We start from the raw sequence: 20107 nt of genomic DNA on the forward strand, positions 1-20107 counted from the left end.
CTCAATACTGCCCAAAGAAAACAACAACAAATACCCTAGAATAATTACCCCATACCCCCCCCCCAAAAAAAAAGGCAGTTGTACTGGTGGCTCAAGCCTGTAATTCTAGCTACTTGGGAGGCAGAGACTGGGGAAATCCCGGCTAGTTTGGGTTAGTTTTTTTGTTGTTGTTTGCTTGTTTTGCCCGTCCTGGGGCTTCAACTCAGGGCCTGAGCACAGTCCCTGAGTCTCTGTTCTTTTTTTTTGGTTGGTCATGGGACTTGAACTGGGGGCCTGGGAAGTGTCCCTGGACTCTTCAACTCAAGGCTACTGCCCAAGTCCTTGAGCCACAATGCCACTTCCGGTTTTCTGATGGTTAATGGCAGATGAGAATTTCAAGGACTTTAGTGTCCAGGCTGGCTCTGAACCATGATCCTCAGATCTCAGCCTCCTGAGTAGCTAGGATTACAGGCATAAGCCACTGAGCCTGACAACCTCACTGTTCTTAAAACTAGCCCTCTACCACTTGAGCCACAGCACCACTTCTAGCTTTTTGTTGATGTGGTACTAAGGAATAGAACCCAGGGCTTCATGCACACTAGGCAAGCACTCTACCACTAAGTAATATTCCCAGCCTTGGGTAAAGTCTTTAAGACCTTATTTACTACCAATGTGGTCAGTAGTCAGGTAGCAATTGGAGGCTGAAATCTGAGGATCAAATCTAGGCTGAGCAGCCAAATCCTTGAGACTCTTTTTCTCCAATTAAGACAAAAGTGGGAAAGTAGCATCATGGCTCCAAATGGTAGAGCACTAGCCTTGAGCTGAAGATCTCAGAGACAGCACCCAGGACTGAGTTCAAGCCCCATGGCCGCCGCCACCACCACCACCACCACCAACAACAACAAAAAAGACAAAAGTGGAGGTGTGGCTCAAGTGATAGACCCTCAAAGTGTACCAAAAAAGAGGGGGAGAGGAGGGGAAGAGAGGAGAGGGAGAAAGAGGGAAAGAGAGAGGAGGGAGACAGAGGGAAAGAGAAGGAATGAGAAGGGGAGGGGAGAGGAAGGGGGAGAGAGGGGGGGGAGACAAGTAATTTCAACATTAAGTGCCTCTCACTTTCTACAGCAGTGTTAGCCAAACAGAAATACAATTCAGGCTACATATTCACTATCTAATACACTTTCTAGTTGGATTAAATGTATGTGGGGGGTGGAAGGAGAGTCCGGCACCAGTAGTCCGAGATCTGGTAGCTCCAAGTTCAGAGTCAGCCTGGGCATGAGTCCTCAAGATTCTATGTCCAAAATAACCAATAAGAAACCAGGCTGGAGCTCAAGTGCTAGAGTGTCAGCTGAGCAAGTATGAGGTCCTGAGCACAAACCTCAGCACAGTCACAAAAAATAAAATATAAATATTAATAATATATTTATCCCAATTTTCTCAAATATTTTAATTTCATAAGTTTTTAGAATAAAAATCATTAATGCACTATATTTTAACTGTTTAATTTTTTTTTTTTTTTGCCAGTCTTGGGGCTTGAATTCAAGGCCTGAGCACTGTCCTTGGGCTTTCTCAAGGCTAAAGCTCTACCATTTGAGCCACAGCACCACTTCCGGCTTTTTCTATGCATCTAGGCCTTCGTGCATGCTAGGCAAGAACTCTACCAGTAGACCAAACTCCCAGGCCTTGTTTGGATTTTAGAGGGGGCCTAGTCCTGGTACTTGAACTCAGGGCTTAGACACTTTCTCTGAGCCTCTTTGTATACAAGGCTCTACCAGTTGAGGTACAGCCACCCTTCCAGCTTTTTCTGAGTTTTGCAGACTTTTCTCCAAAAGTTGGCTTTGAACCACAATCCTCAGATCTCAGCCTTCCATAAGCAGCTAGGATGAGAGGCATGAGCCACCAGTGACAAGGTCTTTTTGTGAGTTTTAAGCTGATATACTAATTATGTAGATTAATGTAGGTGCTTGAGGTTGATTAATGATTGAAATACAGAAATTGGTATATAATTAATTAGAAATATTTAGAATACTTATAGAAATTAGAAAAATAGAAATATAGAATATTAATGACTAATTAACACAGAACTAAGCCATTAATATAGAAATAAGCTATTAAGCACATAAGGACATACCAATGATTTTTGACCCATCATCTTCTACATCTGAGAGCTCCATGTCTTCTACATCACGATTATCGGTCACCGGTTCAGGTGTGGCAGATTTCTCACTCTCCAAGGTTGGTGAGTGTGATTCTTCACCTCCCATTCCCTGAAATGGAGACTCAGAGCCAGTTGGGGAGGGAGCATCCATGCTTGGAGAGGGGACTGGCGATTCTTCAGGATCAGGAAGAGTTGACTTCAATTGATCTAACTTCTTCTTTAAATTGTTTACTCGGTTAGCAAATGTTTTATATGCCTAAAAGAGGAAAAAATATATTATTTCGCTCGCATAAGAGTCAAGAAAGTTATCTTAAGCAATATAACTTTTGTTTTGTTTTGCCAGTCCAGCAGCTTGAACTCAGGGCATGAACACTGCCCTTGAGCTTTCCTCAAGGCCATTTAAGCCATTTAAGGCCACTTAAGCCATAGCACCATTTCCAGCTTTTCTATGCATATGGTACCCAAGAATGGAACTCCAGTCTTGGTGCATGACAGGCAAGCAAGCATTCTACCACTAGGCCAAACTCTTGGCCCCATACTGTACTTTTTTTTAGTTTGGGTTTCTATTTTTGGTAGGGAATCAAATCCAGGACATTGTACTTGGTAGGTAAGCACTTTCACAGAGATATGTCCCAGTTATTAACATCTTTGGCACAAAAGAAAATACAATAAGCCTGTCAAGCCCAGAGTAGTTATTTTACCTCCTAGGTGAATATTATCATGTACACAGTTGTCTGAATTAGAAATCTAGAAGTTTCCGGGTGTGGTGGCTCACGCCTGTAATGCTAGCTACACAGGAGGCTGAGACCTGAGGATCGAGGTAAAGACAGCCCCAGCACTGGAGAAAACGAGACTCTTACCTCCAATGAATCACTAGAAAATGGGAAGTGGGGCTGTGGCTCCATGGGTAGGGCAGCAGCTTGAGCTGAAGAGCTCAGGGACAATGCCCAGGCCCAGGGATAGGGCAGTAGCCTTGAGCTGAATCGCTCAGAGACAGTAAATGGTCTAGCATGAACTAGATTCAGAGTTCAATCCCTAGCACCACAAACAACCAAAAAACACCATGAATCTATATGGATATAAATGCATGAACAAATTCTGATGAGGAACAGAATATTTACATAGTTTAAAAATATACTCCAAGGGGCTGGGAGTTTGGCCTAGTGCTAGAGTGCTTGCCTAGCATGCACAAAGGCCCAGGTTCGAGTCCTTGGTACTACATACATAGAAAAAAGCTAGAAGTGGTGCTGAGGCTCAAGTGGTAGAGCTCTAGTCTTGAGAAAGTCCAAGGACAGTGCTCAGACCCTGAGCTCGAGCCCAGGATTGGCAAAACAAAAAAACAAAAAAACAAAAAACCCCAAAACATATCAATTACTTCACTGTTTCTTCAGACCATGATAATAAAGTGCTATAACATACAAGTACTATAACATCAAGATATAGTCTGTCCATTATCCATGTCTATCCATTATCCATAAACTATTTTCTTTTTTTTTTTTGTTTGTCATTCCTGGGGCTTGAACTCAGGGCTTGAGTACTGTCATTGGGCTTTCTCAAGGCTACAGCTCTACCACCTGAGCCACAGCACCACTTCCAGCTTTTCTATGTATGTATGTATGTATGTATGTGGTACCAAGGAATCAAACCCGGGTCTTTGTGCATGCTAGGCACTCTACCACTAGGCCAAACTCCTGGCCCTAAACTATTTTCTTAAATGGCAACTCCTTTGTACAACTGCCTAAAGATAATTAAAAATAAAAACTTACTGCTTCAAGCTAAATGGTGGAAATCAGTTGAGGTATCCAACAACAGATGAATGAAGATGTGTTATGTATGAGCCGGGCACAGTGGCTCATACCTGTAATCCTAGCTACTCAAGAGGCTGAGATTTGAGGATCAAGGTTCAAAACAAGCCAGGGGCACAATTAACCTCTGAAAAATGGGAAGTGGGGCTTGGATCCAGGGTAGGTCAGTAGCCTTGAGCAATAGAGCTCAGGGACAGGGCCCAAGCCGAGTTCAAGCCCATGACCCCCGCCCCCCCCAAAAGATGTTATGTATGTACACATACACACATATATATACATGGAATATTAGTTGTAAGAAAAATGAATCATGTTATTTGCAGGAAAATGGAACTGGAAGACATAATCTTGAGTGAGATAAACCAAGCTTTAAAAGCCAAGTATCAGGTAGATATTGGTTACTTACTCGTATAATTCTAACTAGTCAGGATCATGACTTGAAACCCACTGGAGCATAAAGTCCATGAGACTTCTCTCCAAAGAAACCACCAGAAAACTGAAACTGGAGCTGTGGCTCCAAGAGGTAAAGCACTAGCCTTGAGCAAAAGATGCTCAGCGACAGTGCCCAGATCCTGAGTTCAAGCCCAAAGACCACCAAACTGAACACACACGCACTTCTAGCTACTTTGGAGGCTGAGATCTGAAGATCGAAGTTCAAAACCAAAGCCAAACCAGGCTGTAAAGTACATGAGATTCTTTTTTTTTTTTTTTTTTTGCCAGTCCTGGGCTTGAGCTCAGGGCCTGAGCACTGTCCTTGGACTTTCTCAAGGCTAGAGCTCTACCACTTGAGCCTCAGCACCACTTCTGGCTTTTTTCTATGTATGTGGTACCGAGGAATCGAACCCGGGTCTTCATGCATGCTAGGCAAGCACTTTAACCACTAGGCCAAACTCCCAGCCCCATGAGATTCTTATCCTCAATAAACTACCCAAAAGCAAGAAGTGGAGCCGTGACTCAAATGGTAGAGCACTAGCTCAGGAACAGCTTCAGGAGCAGCAGTAGGTCCTATGTTCAAGCCTCAGGACGGGCATGGGGGGTGGAGGGGGGAGAGGTATTAATTGACAGAAAAAAATAGGCTATGGGCTGGGAAGGTGGCTTAATGGCAGAGTGCTTGCCTAGCATGCATAAAGTAGTACCACATAAACAGAAAAGGCTAGAAGTGCTGTGATTCTAGTGGTAGAGCGCTAGCCTTGAGAAAGGACAAGGACAGTGCCCAGGCCCTAAGATCAAGCCCCACGACTGGAGAGAGAAAGAGAGAAAGAGAGAGAGAGAGAGAGAGAGAGAGAGAGAGAGAGAGAGAGAGAGAGAGAGAGACAGAGAGAGAGAGAGACAGAGAGAGAGAGACAGAGAGAGAGAGAGAGAGAGAGAGAGAGAGAGAGAGAGAGAGACAGAGAGAGAGAGACAGAGAGAGAGAGACAGAGAGAGACAGAGAGACAGGGGGGGCAATAAGCAGAGCATAGGTGGCTCACACCTATAATCCTACATATAATCTCAGGAGGCTGAGATCTGAGGATCAGCCAGCCCAGGCACTAAACAGGAGATACTCTTAGCTCCAATTAATCACCAGAAAATGGGGGAAGTGGGGCTGAAGCTCCAGGTGTAGGGAGGTAGCCTTGAGCTGAAGAGTTCAGGGGCAATGCCGAGGCCCAGGAGTAGGGTGGTAGCCTTGAGGTGAAGAGCTTAGGGGCAATACCCAGGCCTAGAGTTCAAGCCCCATTATCCACTTAAAAAAAAAAAAAAAAAAAAAAAAGCTACAAGTGGAACCCTGACTTAAAATGGTAGAGTACTAGCTCTGAGCACAAAATCCTAGGCCCTGAGTTCAAACTGTAGAACTGGCAGGATAGATAGATAGATAGATAGATAGGCAGGCAAGCAAACAAGCAGACAGCTACACACACACACACACACACACACACACACACACACACGTTAAGGATGGACTCATCCTTTAGTCCACCATCCATCCATTTATTTTACAACTTAGCAGTAACGCAGTGTTTACCAGCATGTGCATCCAGTGTTTACCAGCATGTGCAAGGCCCTTGGCTCAATCTATAGCACCATGACCACACTAACCAATCCATATACTTTGAACCTAAAGTTGGGAAACTGAAGGAAACAAGAAAACTTAGGAAAGAATATGGAAATCAATATCCAAAAATCTATGAAGCAGGAAGTAAAAAAATTTAGTATAGTTGGCCTTGAACCCAGGATGCTCCTGCCTGGGCTTCAGAAGTGTTGGGTGGGGGACTAGGAGTTTGGCCTAGTGGTAGAGTGCTTGCCTAGCATGCACAAAAACCCAGGCTCGATTTCTCGGTACCACATACATAGAAAAAGCCAGAAGTGGTGCTGTGGCTGCAGAAGTAGAGCACTAGCCTTGAAAAAGCCCAAGGACAGTACTCAGGCCCTGAGTACAAGCCCCAATCTGACAAAAAAAAAAAGATCTAAGAAAGCAGGGCAGGTGGTGGCTCATGCCTGTAATCCTAGCAACTTAGGAGGTTGAGATCTGAGGATCACAGTTCAAAGCCAGCCCAGGCACAAAAGACTGAGAGACTCTTATCTCCAATTAATCACTAGAAAGGGGGAAGTGGGACTGTGGGTTCAGGGGTAGGATAGCCTTGAGCTGAAGAACTCAGGGACAAAGCCCAGATGCAGGGGCACGGTGGCAGCCCTGAGTTGAAGAGCATAGGGACAGCGCCTAGGCCCAGAGTTCCAGCTCCAGGACTAGCAAAAAAAAAAGCTAAAGATAAGAACTGAATACATATTTCTCAAATAGGATAAATCAAGAATGAATAGAAGAGCCGGGTGTGGTGGCTCACACCTGTAATCCTACCTACTCCAGAGACTAAGATCTGAGAATCAAGGTTCAAAGCCAGCCCTGGCACCAAAGGACCTGAGACTCTTATCTCCAATTAACCTCTAAAAAATAGGAAGTGGGGGGGGCGGGACTTTGGCCTAGTGGTAGAGTGCTTGCCTAGCATACATGAAGATTTCTCAGTACCACATACATAGAAAAAAAAGCCAGGGACAGTGTTCAGGCCCTGAGCTCATGCCCAGGACTGGCAAAAAAAAAAAAAAAAAGGAAGTGGGGCTTGGCTCAAGGGTAGGGAGGTAGCCTTGAGCTGAAGAGCTCAGGGACAGAGCCCAAGCTGAATTCAAGCCCCAAGACCCACCAAAAAAAAGAAAAAGAAAAAAGAAAAAGAAAATTACTTTCTAAGAGGGAGGCAAATGTCCAAAAAAAAAAGCTCCCCCACCCCCACTCCAAGGCCAAGTACTGGTACCTCATGCCTATAATCCTAGCTACTCAAGAGGATAAGATCTGAGGAGCCAGCCTGGGCATGAAAGTCTAATGAGATCCTTATCTCCAATCAATCACCAGAAAACTGCCAGTGGCACTGACTTAAGTGGTAAGAGCTGAAGAGCTCAGGGACAATGCCCAGGCCCAGAGTTCAAGCCCCACAACCAACCAAAGGAAAAAAAAAGAGTTAAATAAGATTATGGTTATGGTTTTAGGAGGGAGAAATGGTGTGATTTATAGTGCTATGTACATTTATTTATTTATTTTAAATGTTTTGCTTGAGCTCAGGACCTGAGCACTGTCCTTGGGTTTTCTTAAGGCTAGCACTTTACCACTTGAGCCACAGCACCACTTCTGCTTTATTTTTTTCTATATCTGTAGTACTGAGGAATCAAACCCAAGTTTTCGTGCATGCTAGGCAACCACTCTACCACTAGGCCAAACTCCTGGCCTGATTTACAGTGCTTTTATAACTGTACAGAGGGATTAAAACCATTCCCCATCTCCCACAGAGGCCATCAGACAAGTGTCATCAGCTTTACCTTTCAGTGGAAGAAGATCCTTAATTCAGTCAGTTTACATGAAATTTATTGTTTTTGACATGGGAGAGTCTCACTCATTATGTTACTTAGACTTTTCTTGAATTTTCCAGCCAAGTTAAAACCAAAACAATATGTAACAATACAATATATAAATTTATGCCCCATTTTATATCTTGTAATAATAGCTTTGCATAGTTCCTTAATATAGAAAAATAGTTTGTGTGCATATGATCTTTAGGACCAGAAGGACTCAGGTCAGCTGGACACTGGCAATTTATGCCTGCAATCTCAGTTATTTAGGAGGCTAGGATCTAGAGGACTACAAAATTTAATGCCAACCTAAGCAGAAAAGTCTGTACGACTCAATCTCTGAAATAACCAGCAAAAACCAGGGTTGGAGGAATGGCTAAGCTAGCAAGCTCAGCAAGTGAGAACCTCTGACTCTTTTGTTGTAGGGCTTGAACTCTGGGCCTGGGGGCTTTCTGTGAGCTCTTTAGCTCATGGCTAGCACTCTGCCACCTCTACCATACTGAGTCACAGAGCCACTTCCAACCTCTGACTTTAAACTATGGCAATGGAAAAAAAAAAAAAAAAGCTAGGTGCTAGTGGCTCACACCTGTAATCCTAGCTACTTAGGCTGAGATCTGAGGAATGCAGTTTGAAGCCAGCCCAGATAGGGAAATCCATGAGAATCTTATCTCCAATTAACCACCAGAAAACCAAAAGTAGTGCTGTGGCTCAAAGTGGTAGGGTGCTGAGAGAAAAAGCTCAGGGACAGTACCCAGGCCCCGAGTTCAAGCCCCACAATTGACACACAAAAGGAAAAAATGTACTCATTACCCGATTTATGAAATAGTAATCCCTCTGTATAACTTAACAATAAAATTATATGTACATATATATTGTTTTTGTTTTTGCCAGGCCTGGGCTTGACCTCAGTGCCTGAGCACTGTCCTTAGGTTTTACTCAAGGCTCTACCATTTGAGCCACAGCACTACTTCCAGCTTTTTCTATGTATGTGGTACCAAGGACTCGAACCTGAGTCTTTGTGCAAGCTACACAAACACTCTACTTCTAGTCCACCATTTTTTACTGCTATATTACTATGTATAAGATCCCTAACTTTCTTGTACAGTCATTTCATCTGTAAAACAAAGATAATGCTTATTCTCATTGTTATCAATATAACATACAAAGTCGCATATCTTTGACATATAGTATTCAATATAAGAAAGCTATAATTACTTACATTAGCTACCACTTTTACTTCTTTGTATTGCGCTTCATAGAAAATTCCAGCATTTTCCAGTGCTTCTGTTAGGGAGGGTCCATTTTTCACCTGCTTATCTAATCCATTTACAAATTCCTCCAGTTTAGAGCTTGCTTCTTCAAATTCTTTGGAGAATTTCTTTCCTCCCGTTTTATCTAAAATAACAGAGAAAGTATTTACTTCTAGATTTTCTTTAAAAATCAGCAGGGCTGGAAGCAAAGCCTAGTGGTAGAGTGCTTACCTAGCATTCACGAACCCCTGGGTTCGATTTCTCAGTACCACATACACAGAAATAAAGCTGGAAGTGGTGCTGTGGCTCAAGTGGCAGCGGACTAGCCTTGAGCAAAAAGTGTCCAAGGACACTGCTCAGTCCCTTGATCAATCCCCAGGAATGGCCAAAAAAAAAATTTTTTTAAAGGAAACTCCTCTCTATTAACCTATTTTTGTTACCTTAGTATATAATTATCTTTTTAGAAACAAGGTGTAGCTATGTCGCCCATGTTTCCCTGAAACAAATGATCTTGGGGGGGGGGTTCGCTTTTTTTTCCCCCCAATGTTGGTTTACAGGTATCTGCCATCAAATCAAGTTCTTAGGTGTATAATATTTCTAGTTTTATAGTTTTACCTTAAAAAAGCATCTATAAATCAGTCACAAACAGAATAAAGATTGACAAAAATTCATTTAAACTGCTAAAGTAAAACAATAGTAAAGGTACTTGTAATTAAAATAAAGAAAGCAAAGTCGAACTAAAACAGTTTGTTGATTATTTCTTTTCTTCACAAATCTACTGAGGAATAACAGAATGAGGCACAATTCTGTTTATTTTCATTATACTATCTCCATCAGAGAAGGTAGTAAGATAGATGAGGAAATGAAGGTTCAGAAAAAGTAAAAATAAAGTAATCTTTGTGTTTATCTCACTGAATATTCTTGACTCCTATATGAAAAGACTTCTTCCCCCCCCTTTGGGGGCGTGTGTGGTGGTGCCAGTCCCTAAACTTGAACTCAGGGTCTGGTCGCTGTTCCTGACCTTTATCTTCTCAAAGCTAGCACTCTACCACTCAAGCCATACTTCTGCTTCTATTTCTGGCTTTTGGGGTGTTAACTGGTGATAAGAGTCCCATGGACTTTTCTCCCCAGACTGGCTTTGAATTGTGATACCCTGATCTCAGCCTCTTGAGTATCTAAGATTATAGGCCTGAGCCATCAGCACTTGGCCTTGAAAAAGATTCTAAGTAACTTGATATACTTTTCTAGAGTACTATAATATGATTTTGGAAAAGACATTACAGTGACAGACATTACAATGACTTTAATCATCTTAGTTGGGTATCAGTAGCTCATGCTTAAAAACAGCTACTAGGGAAGCTAAGATCTGGAGGGCTGTAGTTAAAAAGCCAGTTTGGGTAGAAAAGTCCAAGAGATCCCATATCTAAAAAATAGCCAGTAAGCCAGGTACTAGTGGCTCACACTTGTGAGCCTAGTGATTCCTAAAGCTGAGATATGCGATTCCCAGTTCAAAGCCAGACCTGGCAGCAAAGTCCACAAAACTTATGTAACTACCAAAAAGACAGAAATGGAACTGTGGCTTGAGTGGTAGAAGATCCACTCTGAGGGAAAAAGCAAAGGGTCAGCACCTAGGCTCCGAGTTAAAGCTCTAGTACCAGAGGTGGTAGAGTGCTTGCCTAGCATGCATGAAGACCCAGGTTCGATTACTTGGTACCACATACACAGAAAAAAACATAAGTCGTACTATGGCTCTACTGTGGTAGAGAGGTAGCCTTGAGGAATGTCCAAGGACAGTGCTTAGGCCCTGAGTCCATGCTGTAGGACTGGCAAAACAAAAATAAAAATGATAAAAACAAACAAAGCCAACAAAAAGTTGGGCTGGCCAGCTCAGAATTGATGACTCACGCCTGTAATCCTAGCTACTCGGGAGGCTGAGATATGAGAGGATCAAGGTTCAAAGCCAGCCAGGGCACAAAAGAACCTGAGACTCTTATCTCTAATTAACCTCTAAAAAATGAGAAGTGGAGTTTGGCTCAAGGGTAGGGCAGTAGCCTTGAGCTGAAGAGCTCAGGGACAGTGCACAGGCCGAGTTCAAGCCCTATGACCCACAAAAAAAAAAAAAAAAAAAAAAAGTTGGGCTGGATGAATTGTTCAAGCATACTGAGCAACCCCAAGGGCCTATATAATAACCTAAGCCAGGGTCACAAGAAAGAAAAGAAAAGAAAAGAAAAGAAAAGAAGAGAAAGAAAAAAAGAGAAGAGAAGAGAAGAGAAAGAAAAGAGGAAAGGAAAGAAGAGAAGAGAAGAGGGAAAAGAAAACCAGAAGTGGTGCTATAAACTCAAGACCCATGACTGACAGGAAAAAAAATATAAGCATTTATATATAACAATATAACAAGTATAATAAATTAAAAAAGCAAAAAGGATTAAGAGTTTACTTATGACTTTACTTATGTCTCTTTCTCCATCTTTGATTACCTGAAAATGGCAGATTTGGAAAGCAAGGCCAGAAATATTCCATTTAAAAGGATGTCTTACCTTTTAAGCACTTGAGAGTTTCTGTGCTGCATACATCCACCCTCATTGTTGACAACTGTTTCTCTTTCAATTCTATCTGATCTTCTGAGCGCTTATACAGCAATAGCTCTTCAATGAGGGCCTGAGACTGGACAAAGACCAGAGTCATATTTCACTTATAGGATCATTCAATTGTTTTCATTTTACCTCTCCCATAAATAATCAAAACAAAACACCACTAAAGCCTAATGAAATTTCAAAAGGGGGGAAAACATTCATTTTTCATCAAAGCCAAGAATGTCATGGTCAATTCTCATGTCAAATTATATTTTTGCTGAGCACCAGTGGTTCATGCCTACAATGTCAACTAGATACTTGAAATGTGAGACTGGAAGAAACAAGATTCACAGCCACTCTGGGAATAAATCCTTTTCTCACCAAATAGCTGAGCAACACAACACTTGTCATCTCAGATAAAATGTGAGTATATAAAATGGTGAATCCCAGCCTGAAGTGGTGGTTCACACCTGTAATCCTAGCTACTCAGAAGGCTGAGATCTGAGGATCACAGTTCAAAGCCAGTCAGGGCACAAAGTCCATGAGACTCTTATCTCCAATTAACCACTAGAAAACCAGAAGTGGCACTGAGGCTCCAGGAGTAGGACGTTAGTCTTGAACTGAAGAGCTCAGGGACAGCACCCAGGCCTAGAGTTCAAGCCCCACAAATGATTTAAAAAACAACAACAAAAAAAGTGGATCCTGGTTCAGGCATGAGCCTTAGCCTAAACTAAAATGCTGGGCCAGGTATATGGCCTAGTGGTAGAGTGCTTGCCTAGCATACACGAAGCCCTTGGTTCAAATCCCTGGTACTATATACACAGAAAAGGCCAGAGTGGTGCTGTGTGGGTCAAGTGGTAGACCACTACCTCAAAAAAGCCCAAGGACAGTGCCAAGGCCCTGAGTTCAAGGACTGTCAAAACATAAACAACAAAAAAAAACACTGAAATCCTATCTAAAAAAATAACCAGTGACCTGGGCACCAGTGGTTCATGCTGCAATCCTAGCTACTCAGGAGGCTGAGATCTGAGGATCCCAGTTCAAAGCAAGCCCGGGAATGAAAGACCATGAGACTTATCTCCAACTAAATCACCAGAAAACTCAAAGTGATACTGTGGTTCAATATGCTAGAGCGATAGCCTTGAGTTGAAGAGCTCAGGGACAGAGGCCAGGCCCAGAGTTCAAGCCTTACAACTGACCAAAACAGAAAACACAATAGTGAAATAAAGGTCTGGAGATGTGGAGAGACGCTGTTATCTACCAGGAGGCCCTATGTTCAAATCAGTACTATGATAAACACCAACAACCTCCCCCAAACTATTTTTAGTTACATAATTTATTAGATCTATCTTCTTAGTTATTCAAAGCTAATTTATGGATATAGAATAAAGAATGAAATGGACAAAGTTGGCTAGGTGCCAGCATCTCAAGCTTGTGATCGTAGCTACTCAGGAGGCTGAGATCTAAGGATGATGGCTCAAAGCAAGCCTGGGCTGGAAAGGCCATGAGACTATCTCCAATTAAGCACCAGTAAAACGGAAGTAGAGCTGTGGCTTAAGTGGCAGAGTGCTAGCCTTCAATGAAAAAAGCTTAAGGACAGTGTCCCTGCTCTGAATTTAAGCCCCAGGTCAGAAAGGCATAGGAGAAAAAGGCAAGAGAAAGAAAGGTGAAAAAAAGAGAGGTGGGATAGAAAAGAGATGGGAAAGAGAAGAGAGAAGAATATTGGGGAGGAGGGAAGTGGGGGAGAGACAAAGGCCCATTAACATTTTTTTTTAATTTTATTTGTTGATTCTTTTTTTTTTTTTTTTGCCAGTCCGGAGCTTGAGCTCAGGGCCTGAGCACTGTCCTTGGGCTGTCCTCAAGGCTAGTGTTCTACCCTGAGCCACAGCACCACTTCTGGCTTTTTCTATGTATGTGTACCGAGGAATCGAACCTGGGTCTTCATGCATGCTAGGCAGGCACTCTACCACTAGGCCAAACTCCCGCCCCACCCATTAACATTTTTTAAGAATTCCAATTAGCTGGGCACAGTGGTTCATGCCTGTAATCCTAGCTACTCAGGAGGCTGAGATCTGATGATCATGGTTCAAAGCCAGCCCAGGCACTAAAAAGAGTGAGACTTATCTCCACTAGAAAACAGAAAGTAGCACTTTGACACAGGGGTAGGGCAGTAGCCTTGAGCTGAAAGACAATGCCCAGGCCCAGAGCTCAAGCCCCATGACTGACTCCCCCGCACCCCAACCAAAAAAAGAAATTCAGTTAGAAAAACACAATCTTTGCCATGAGATTGCTAACTTAGCCAAGCTTCAAAGAAAGATGACCCTCCTTCCGACATAAATTCAACATAGAACTCAACTCATAGCAAGTAATTTGGAAGGTTATTTCTTCCATTAGGGAAACAGATAAAACTAACAAATCTAATCCCAATCTGGGTTCCTTAAGATTAGTTCAAACATGTTTAGAAAGTAATAGTACAACAGTAAATCTAAGCATTATTGGCCTATAGAGGAAATTGTAACTAAAAAAAGGTAAATAATGCTTTGTTGTAGTTAATGTATTTTATAACTTACTCGAAATTCAGCAACTATTTTCGACTTCAGAGCAGCTTTTGGATTTGTGGATGCTGTTGGAATTAAATAAAAGGTAATTGAGACTATCAATATATAGAATTTACTAAACTCAGGAAAAATGTAGGTGTATGGTTACGGGTGTATTCTTTAAATACATGGTAAACATGCACAGTTAAATCATAATTCCTAGAGTAATGGACTATGAAACTTAAACGCTCCTAATTATAATAACAGAAAAACACACTATTTACATAAGTCTAACCAACTTACCTCCAGCAGACTCTTGAAATCCTAGAATTACTGATTTGGAGACATGAGATACATGAAGTATCTTCTTTTTCTAGTCTCACTTAGTGTAAGAAGATCTCAATCCCTTAAAGTTAGTGTGTTTAGGAACAGGATATCTAATTAATCTTGGGCACTGGCTGAAAAAGTACCAACTCTATTCCTACGTATTTAGCTTTGGATTTCTTTTTCTGCTGACTCAATTCATAACAATAACAAAAAAGGCAAGGGACGTCTTAAGTAAAGTATCACTGTGGTTGAACTTCGGCTGAAATGATGACTCTTGTTGTTTCTAAGCATGCAACTCATGAACAAAAAAATCATACAATCACGATGAACATCATGTGTTTGATGAACCTCCCAATTCTGTTTTTGACCTTGTTCCCTCCACACCTAAGTCTCTCAATATTCCTCAGTTTTCCCACAGCAGCCTATCACATGCAGTACTTCACTCCCTTGATCACGTGCTGTGTAAATATGATCAATATAATAGGAGCTCCTGTGAGAAAATGAGCTTCTGGTGGGGATATGGGACATGAGGCTCATGTCTAATTTAGCAGAGCATATCCCCAAATCTGAAGGATTTCATGGCTACCACAGACATGTTTCTTAATGCCTAGTCTCCTCTTCAGTTCTGCTGTTTAATTGCCAGCTGCCCCTAACTTTCTATCTTTGACCCTAAGAATTTGCCTGGGCACTATCAAATACTTTCTTCTTTTAATCCCCCAGCTACTTGTGAATCTTCACTCCATAAAACCCTTTTTCTGTTTTTCCTTTGTTTAAGGAAATTTTAAAGAAATAACTTCATCATGGCTTGTTTAGAGTAAGTCCCTGGGAGTCTCCCAGGCCCGGAAAACACAGGCTTGCCCATGGTTTAATGCCAGAAATGACGTCAAATGGTCTACATTTTCTTCTGCTCCAAAACAGGAGATAATTTTATATTAGTTGAGATTTTGTTCCTTACTTTGTGATTTCTTCCACTGCTTATTCGGTTGTTTGTTCAGATTTTCTTTCAGCTGCTTCTGAGTTTTGAAAGAGGTACCTGGAAAACATTTCAGTTTTTGCAATCTGGCATTATGGGAAGCTGTTCTGTTTGTCCACTTCAGTGCCAAAGTTGCAGCACGAAAAAAGGCAATCCAAGATTGTAGTTTCTTTCTTTCCTTTTCTTTCATTTTTATATAAAAAAAATAGAAACACCCACTAGATCTAAGAAGCTGTCAAACATAATGTTTATAATCAATGAAATTCCTAATTGAAAAGAATAGGGTAGGAAGCTTAAAGATTCCAGTTAACACACTCAAGTAAGAATTTAACAGCTTCTCAGAAAATGGTTATTTTAAAAACAAATTTCTAGTCAAATGATGGTCACGGTAGTAGATTATCACCAACTTCTATTTAATTAATTATATGCATCAAATATATAAGAACTAAATTAACTTTTAAAAAAGAAAACGTATACATAACTTAGTGCAACTCTAAATTTAAAAGGAGTTTAACACTGACTGAAATTGTATTAGGAAGAAAGGGGGATAAATGACGGCTGATTACTTAGAATATATTGTATACAAGCATGCAAATGTCACGTAAAATCCTTCCCCTTGTATAGTTAATGCATGCTTTAAAAACAAAACATAATGGGGGCCAGGAATGTGGCCCAGTGGTAGAGTGCTTGCCTAGCATGCATGAAGTCCTGGGTTTGAGTTCTCAGTACTATATACACAGAAAAGGCTAGAAGTAGTGCTGTGGCCCAAGTGGCAGAGTACAGAAAGTCCAAGGACAGTGACCAGGCCCTGAGTTCATGCCCCAGGAATTGGAAAAAAAAAAAAAAAAAAAAAAAAGACTTCAATGTATATCTACTAAAATAGCTTGGTGAGAACTAAAACTATCCAAAACTTTCCAACAACAACAGAGTAGTGTTTATTAAATACAATTAAGGAACCGTTTTATAATGTTCAATTAAAACAAAAGCATGAAAATAATCATATAGCCATCATCACAGTATGCTTGATGGTTTTAGTCAATAGAGATAAAATCCAATCTCCCACCCAAAAACCAATTCTACTTAATTTTTAAATTCAAACAGACCTAGATTTTTATAAGTATTTAATTTCAAAGTAAAATTAAAAATTTTATTACATTATAGAATCAGATCTACCCCCTCGTGTATACAGAATTGCAATGACTGATGAAAAAAAGAGATACTTACTCAAAGCTTCTCTAAGTGCCACAATCATTTCTTCTGGGTATACATTTCTGTCTTCCCAGATTTTAAAGATTCGCTCTATAGATTTAGAGACAGATGGATCCCTAAAGAAAAAGTAAAATAGTATAAGAATATTTACTTATTCATTTTGGATGGAATAGCCATCCTTTCATAATTTGTCAAAATGATGAGCACAAAGGGAAGGAAAGAGGTAACTGATAAAGCTGTGTTGTACTGGCTCACAGTTGTAAACTTACCAGTCTGAGATATGAGGATTGAGATCAACACCAGCCAGCCAGAAAAGTCCAAGAAACTTTTTTGTTTTTTCCCTTTTTTTCTTTTTGCCAGTCCAGTAGCTTGAACTGAAAGCCTGGGCACTATCTCTAAGCTTCTTTTGTTCAAGGCTAGCACTCTACCATTCTGAGCCACGGCACCATTTCTGGCCTTTTCTGTTTATGTGATACTGAGGAATTGAACCCAGGGCTTCATGCCTCCAAAGCAAGGCAAGTACTCTACTACTAAGCCACATTCTCAGATCTCCATGATATTTTTATCTCCAATTAATTACCAAAAAGCCAGAAGTGGAGCGGTAGCCCAAATGGTTGAGCACTAGTCTTGAGGGAGAAAAATAAAATTTACAAATAAATTGCAAGTTGGGCCGGGAGTTTGGCCTAGTGGTAGAGTGGTGCTAGTGGTAAAACAATAGCCTTGAGAAAGCCCAAGGACCTAAGTTCAAGCCCCAGGACTGGCAAAAAAAAAAAAACCAAACAAACAAAAATGCAGGGGGCCATGAGTGTGGCCTAGAGGTAGGGTGCCTGCATAACATGCATGAATCCCTGGGTTCAATTCCTTGGTACCACATAGATAAAAACGGCCAGAAGTGGTGCTGTGGCTGAAGTAGTAAGGTGCTACCCTTGAGAAAGCACAATGACTGCCCAAGAACTGGCAAACAAAACAACAACAACAACAAACCAAAAACACTGCTCAGGGACAGCATCCAGCCCCTGAGTTCAGGCCCCAGGACCCTCCCCCCCCTCCCCCAAAAAGTTATTGCTTACAGAGCCTGAAGTCTAGGATGGAGGTACTAGGCAGCCGCAGTGTCTAACAGAGGCCTTCTTGTTGCACTCACCAGGTAGGAGGCGGAAGGGCAAAAAGGGGCCTAAATTACTTCCCCACTTTCTCTGCCAGTTTAACTGTAGCACTTTTGTATGTGATCTATTTTCTTTTTTTAAATCACTAGCTGTTTTAGTATTTGATTTCGGGAGTACTGGGGATTTAATTCAGGTCCTCCAGCTTGCTAAGCAAATACTCCACCACTTGAAACCTCCCCCTCAGTCCTCTTGTCTGCACCACTCTCCAGCAGAGTCTCATACTTTGCCTCTAGACTGTCATCCTCCCCACCCTCCACCTCCTAAGAGCCACATACCTGGGCTTTTACTTTTTTTTAAATTGTAAGTAAATAAATATTGCATAAAATGTGCCATAACTTTCCAGACACTAGTGGTTCAAGCCTGTAATCCTAGCTATTCAGCAAGCTGAGACCTAAGGATCAAGGTTTGAAGCCAGCAAGGGCAAAAGCAAGACTGTGAGACATTTTTTTCTTTCTTTTTTTTTTTGGTGGGTCACGGAGCTTGAACTATGGGACTGGGCACTGCCCCTGAGCTCTCCAGCTCAAGGCTATCACCTACCCCAAGAGCCTCAGCACCACTTACTTCCCCTTTTCCAGTGATTAATTGGAGATAAGAATCTCACAGTCTTTAGTACCTAAACTGGCTTTGAACAATGATCTTCAGATTTCAGCCTCCAGAGTAGTAGGATTACAGGAGTGAGCCACTGAGCTACCACACCAGGCTAAGACTATGATACTCTTATCTCTACTAAAACTAACAAAAGAAAAAAAGGGGGGAAAAAAGCCATAAGTGGAGCTCTGGCTCAAGTGCTAGAATACTAGCCTTGAGTAAAAGTGTTCAAGGGGCCGGGAGTTTGGCCTAGTGGTAGAGTGCTTGCCTAGCATGCACAAAGACCCTGGTTCGATTCCTTGGTACCCCACATACATAGCAAAAAGCCAGAAGTGGTGCTGAGGCTAAAGTGGTAGAGCGCTAGCCTTGAGAAAGTCCAAGGACAGTGCTCAAGTCCTGAGCTCAAGACCAGGACTGGCAAAAAAAAAAAAAAAAGTGCTCAAGGACAGTGTTCAGGACCTGAGTTCAAGCTGTCTGGCAAAAAAGAACTCAGGGCTTTACACATGTGAGGTGAGCACTCTGTTACAGAGCTACATATCTTAAATATATAATTTAGTGACTTCAATTATACTCTCAATATATGCAACCACCACTGCCAAAAGTTTCCAAAACTTTTCATTAATTTTCTCAGACCCTCCTTTTAAAAAAGATACTAATTCCACTCACAGGAATAGACTTATCATGATGTGATCATCCCCCTGCCCCCCAACAGCTCCACTCTTAATAGCAGCAAAATGAAGGAAGGTTTCAACACAGAAATTTAGGGGACAGTAACTTTCTCTTTCTGACCAGCTTCTGGTAGCCTCTGATCCATCTACTTTCTTTCTTTTCTTTTTTGTCACTTGTGGGGCTTGATCTCTGCGATGTTACCCTGAGCTCTTCAACTCAAGGTTACCACCCTACCTCTTGAGCCACAGTGCCACTTACAATTTTCTGGTGGTTAATTGGGGACTGGACTTCAATTCAAGGCCTCAAGCTCTTGTTTTTTTTCACTCGCCGCTAGAGCTCTACAGCCCATGCCTCTAGTCCATATTTTTCTGCTGGTTAGCTGGAGATATGGGTCTCATTAATGTTTTCTGCTCAAACTGGCCTCAAACATTAACCCTTAGATCTCAGACTCCTGGCTGTGAAACACTGGCTAGATATTTTACCTATTTATAAATAATAATTAGTATGCTAGTACTGAGGCTTAAATTCAGGGCCTGGGGGCTGTTCCTTAGTTGTATTTTTGCCAGTCCTGGGGCTTGAACTCAGGGTCTTAGCACTGTCCTTGGGCTTTCTCTCAAGGCTAGAGCTCTGCCACTTGAGTCACAGCACTACAGCTGGCTTTTTCTGTTTGGTACCAAAAATTTGAACCTGGGTCTTTGCATATGTTAGGCAAGCACTCTACCACTAAGTCAAATTCCCAGCCCCTTGTGTTGTTTTTGTTTGATTGACAGTTCTGGGGCTTGAAATCGGGGCCTGGGCACTGTCCTTGGACACTTTTTGCTCAAGGCTAGCATTCTGCCACTTGAGCCACAGTGCTACTTCCGGCTTTTTCTGTGTTATGTGGTTCCAGGAAATTGAGACTAGGGCTTAGTTGTTGTTGTTTTGCCAGTCCTGGTAAGCTCAGAGCCTGAGCTCTGTCCTTGGATTTTCTGAAGGCTAGAACTCTACCACTTGAGCTTCAGCACCACTCCTG

General features: G+C 41.8%; 1 protein-coding gene across 5 annotated transcripts in view; it reads right to left on the minus strand.

Annotated features, from left to right (window-relative positions):
- Positions 1-20107, minus strand: part of Rprd2 (regulation of nuclear pre-mRNA domain containing 2) — a 73740-nt gene that overhangs the window by 19515 nt on the left and 34118 nt on the right. For 2 of the 5 annotated variants that reach the window (XM_090341083.1, XM_090341085.1), the window contains exons 3-8: positions 16691-16791; positions 15449-15526; positions 14200-14252; positions 11594-11720; positions 9026-9201; positions 2108-2390 (exon numbers count right to left, since the gene is read on the minus strand). In XM_090341083.1, the coding sequence (XP_090197209.1) occupies positions 2108-2390; positions 9026-9201; positions 11594-11720; positions 14200-14252; positions 15449-15526; positions 16691-16791 (818 nt within the window). Of the gene's footprint in view, positions 1-2107; positions 2391-9025; positions 9202-11593; positions 11721-14199; positions 14253-15448; positions 15574-16686; positions 16792-20107 lie in introns of all 5 variants that reach the window. The other 3 variants (XM_090341084.1, XM_090341086.1, XM_090341087.1) reach the window with 2 other exon arrangements.

This window comes from Megascapheus bottae, chromosome 10 (assembly GCF_031878675.1).
Source record: "Megascapheus bottae isolate mThoBot1 chromosome 10, mThoBot2.hap1, whole genome shotgun sequence".
Taxonomy (NCBI): Eukaryota; Metazoa; Chordata; class Mammalia; order Rodentia; family Geomyidae; genus Megascapheus; species Megascapheus bottae.